At 42.5% G+C, this 3,271-nt stretch overlaps 1 protein-coding gene across 1 annotated transcript in view; it reads left to right on the forward strand.

Annotated features, from left to right (window-relative positions):
- NUCB2 (nucleobindin 2) overlaps window positions 1–3,262 on the forward strand; it is a 45,409-nt gene extending 42,147 nt beyond the window's left edge. Inside the window, exon 13 of the mRNA XM_015423253.1 lies at window positions 1,935–3,262. Coding sequence (XP_015278739.1) covers window positions 1,935–2,059 — 125 coding nt within the window. The 3' untranslated portion in view covers window positions 2,060–3,262. The remainder of the gene's footprint in view (window positions 1–1,934) is intronic.
- The last annotated feature ends 9 nt before the right edge of the window (window positions 3,263–3,271 follow it).

Here is a 3,271-nt window from a genome sequence, read left to right on the forward strand (position 1 = left end):
GGGAGTGGCCACTGTCAGGGGACTGAGGCAGGGAAACAACAGGGAAAGCTGCCATGTGGAAACCCCATTGCTGCTGCTGCTGCACTGTATTAGCAGCAGCAGAGAAGCTACACAAGCTACTACCTAAAACGTTGCTCAGGTTGCGACTGGTGGGAGAAGGGGAATGATTCTGATTGTCTTAACTGCCTTCCAATAGCACCCTGCAAAACTAGCGTCTACTGAAAACAGGAATGTTAGGTTGCTCCTAAGCTGTTTCTCTGGAAGGAGTTGTAAAGGTAAAGGTTCCCTTGCTCGAAAGCCAGTCGAGTCCGACTCTAGGGTTGCGGCGCTCATCTCCGTTTCAAAGCCGAAGAGCCAGCGCTGTCTGAAGGCGTTTCCGTGGTCATGTGGCCGGCATGACTAGACACCAAGGTGCACGGAACGCTGTTACCTTCCCACTGAAGTGGTACCTATTTATCTACTTGCAATTTCTTGCTTTCGAACTGCTAGGTTGGCAGGAGCTGGAACTAGAGACGGGAGCTCACTCAGTCATGGGCACCCGGGTCTCGAACTGCTGAACTACCCACTTTCCACAGCCTGCAATTCAGCGTCTTAACCACTTGAGCCACCGCAGCTCCTTATTTAGAGAGTACTATTTTGCTGCTTGTGTTTGTGGGTGCTGTTTTAAATTTAGATTTGTTTTTATCAAGCTGTTTTCTTTTTTTTCCCCTTGTGAGCCTGTTGTGAAATTTTACATGCCCTCACTTTGAACTGGAGTCTTGAAATACTGTTCATGTGCTACTATTGGATAATGATGTGGAAAGGCTCACTTGGTGATTTGTGTCTTAGAGAATTTCCCCCCTAAATGTTTACAAAAGTTAGTGCGAACGATTAGCCAAGGTCTATGCGAGTGTTTTATATCTGGGTGTTCAGATAATGTATATACTTAATCACGGAGGGTGGTAAGCGGATTCGTTTTTACTTTTTCAAGATATGACTTCTTATCCAGACCTCTGCTTGTTCTGTAATGGGGACATAGTGATGCTACGTAAGAGGGCTTTCTCAATTTACCTCAGTTGACTTTGACTTTAGACTAGCCCCATCATGTGGTGCAAGATTTCATGTATGGGGTTTGCCTTTGGTTAAATAGAAGAACGCTTTGCCATCAGAGTATGTTCTTTTCCCCCCTTTAGGTGATAAATGAAGAAAATACCCTATTTGCCTGAAGGGAAGGCTAGGTTTCCCCCCTTAAAGGTAAAGGTAAAGGTTCCCTTGCTCGAAAGCCAGTTGAGTCCGACTCTTGGGTTGCGGTGCTCATCTCAGTTTCAAAGCCGAAGAGCCAGCGCTGTCCGAAGACGTTTCCGTGGTTATGTGGCCGGCATGACTAAACACCAAGGCGCACAGAATGCTGTTATCTTCCCACTGAAGTGTTACCTATTTATCTACTTGCAATTTCTTGTTTTCAAACTGCTAGGTTGGCAGGAGCTGGAACTAGAGACAGGAGCTCACTCCATCATGCGGCAACTCGGTTCTCGAACTGCTGAACTACTGGCCTTCCACAGCCTGCAGCTCAGCATCTTAACCACTTGAGCCACCGTAGCTCCTTAGAGTACAGTTAAAACAAATAGGGGGTTGCCTTAACTTCACATATAAATTACAGGTCACAAAATCGTTTTTTTGGTAGTAAAAACTTTTTTAGAGGGTTGTTTTACAATTACGATCATTTTAATTTCAGGTAAATATGGTATAATTCAGAATTAGGAAAGATTCTAATTCCTGGAGAAAAAAATTGCAGGAAATAGGTGTGTGTGTGTGAGACCGAAGATAAAGTATTCCATTCTGCAGTACACCTATCAAGTTATGTGTGCTGCTGCTTCCATGTACTTTTCTCAGATCCAAATGCAGAGCATGACGGACAATTGTTTGACAGAGTTCTTCATGTTTTTGTGTTTCAGATGGGGCACAACCAGTTGGGAATACTCAAAACAATCCTGAAGGAAGCAGACAGCCTTTACCACCAGGAACCATACCAGTGCAAGAAGCTGCTGCTGGATCGGATCATGTCCAGACTCTCACTTAATCACCCTTGTGCCTCAACTTCGTACCATAATTTTGGGAGGGGAGAGGGGGAAGTGGCCTGACACTAAAAACAAATTTGGAAATGTGTTTCAACAAGTTCTCTTACTTTCTCCATTTAACATAAATTTACAATCCTTATTCAGTATTAAGATTTTCAGAAACACAAATGACACAATATAAGCTTACATGGTTGTAAGGCTTTATAAGGTCTGGAAAGACGTATTCTGGTTTAGTCACTAGAAGAAAACAAAGAACAGGGGATCATAGTTTTCATGCATGTACCCTGTTATTTGAATTCTGGGTGATTTGATTGCCTGGTTGTTATTTATGTCTTGAAAACCTCCATTTTAAATTGTGGCTTTTATCAGTACCCAGAAGACTAACTGATTAGGGGGAAGTTAAAGGGAACCAAATACTTATAATTTTTTGTAAATGTTGATTGTGCTGTCCCTATTTCCTCTGTGGAGCTTTTCAAACAAGTCTGTACAACAAGGACACGGTCTTTGGTGTTTTCCTAAAAGTGCCAACAATAGTAAAGAGGGGTTTTAGGACTGAGTGTTGCTGAGTTCTGACAATCCCTTTTGGACTTGGAGGCCAAATCAAAACCAAGTCGCCGGTGATTGGAAGAAATCCTGTGCATTTTAAACAAGTATAATTGCAGAAGAGAGAAATGGAAACGAAGGTTATTTCTCCTGTTTACAGATGCCCAAGAATGCCAGTGTAAGAAGCCTTCAATAGAAATACTGTGTTTGGAGTACTGATTTAGCTGTCTTGAGTATGATGGACTGAATGCATTATGTCAGCTGAGTGCCTCCCTTTCAAGTCAGCTACCAAGGGGATACTTTTGTCCTTATTCCTTTCATAATCTACCAGTTGCATTCAGCCCTCTGCAGGCAGTGAAAGTGAGCCCTTTAGATGACAAAAAATATTTTCAGGATGATCAGAGACGGCTTATGGTGTTTTCCTGAGCAATCCAGTCTACTTCCTGCTTGTAAAACATTCCTTTCAAAATCAAGTGTCTGTTTCAAGCAGGAATTCTCAGATGCTACACTCTGAGTTTCAGCTGAAATTCTCATTCATTTTGCACCAACACCAGGCATATTTATACAAAAGTCCTTGAAAAAAAAAACATGTTTACAAGTGGATATCTTATGGAAGCAGCAGGCTGACTTCAGGCTTTTTCATACAGGGGTCATTTTGTAGAAAAAGAGGC

Source organism: Gekko japonicus, unplaced genomic scaffold (genome assembly GCF_001447785.1).
Source record: "Gekko japonicus isolate JY-2015 unplaced genomic scaffold, Gekko_japonicus_V1.1 scaffold936, whole genome shotgun sequence".
In the NCBI taxonomy this organism is placed as follows: Eukaryota; Metazoa; Chordata; class Lepidosauria; order Squamata; family Gekkonidae; genus Gekko; species Gekko japonicus.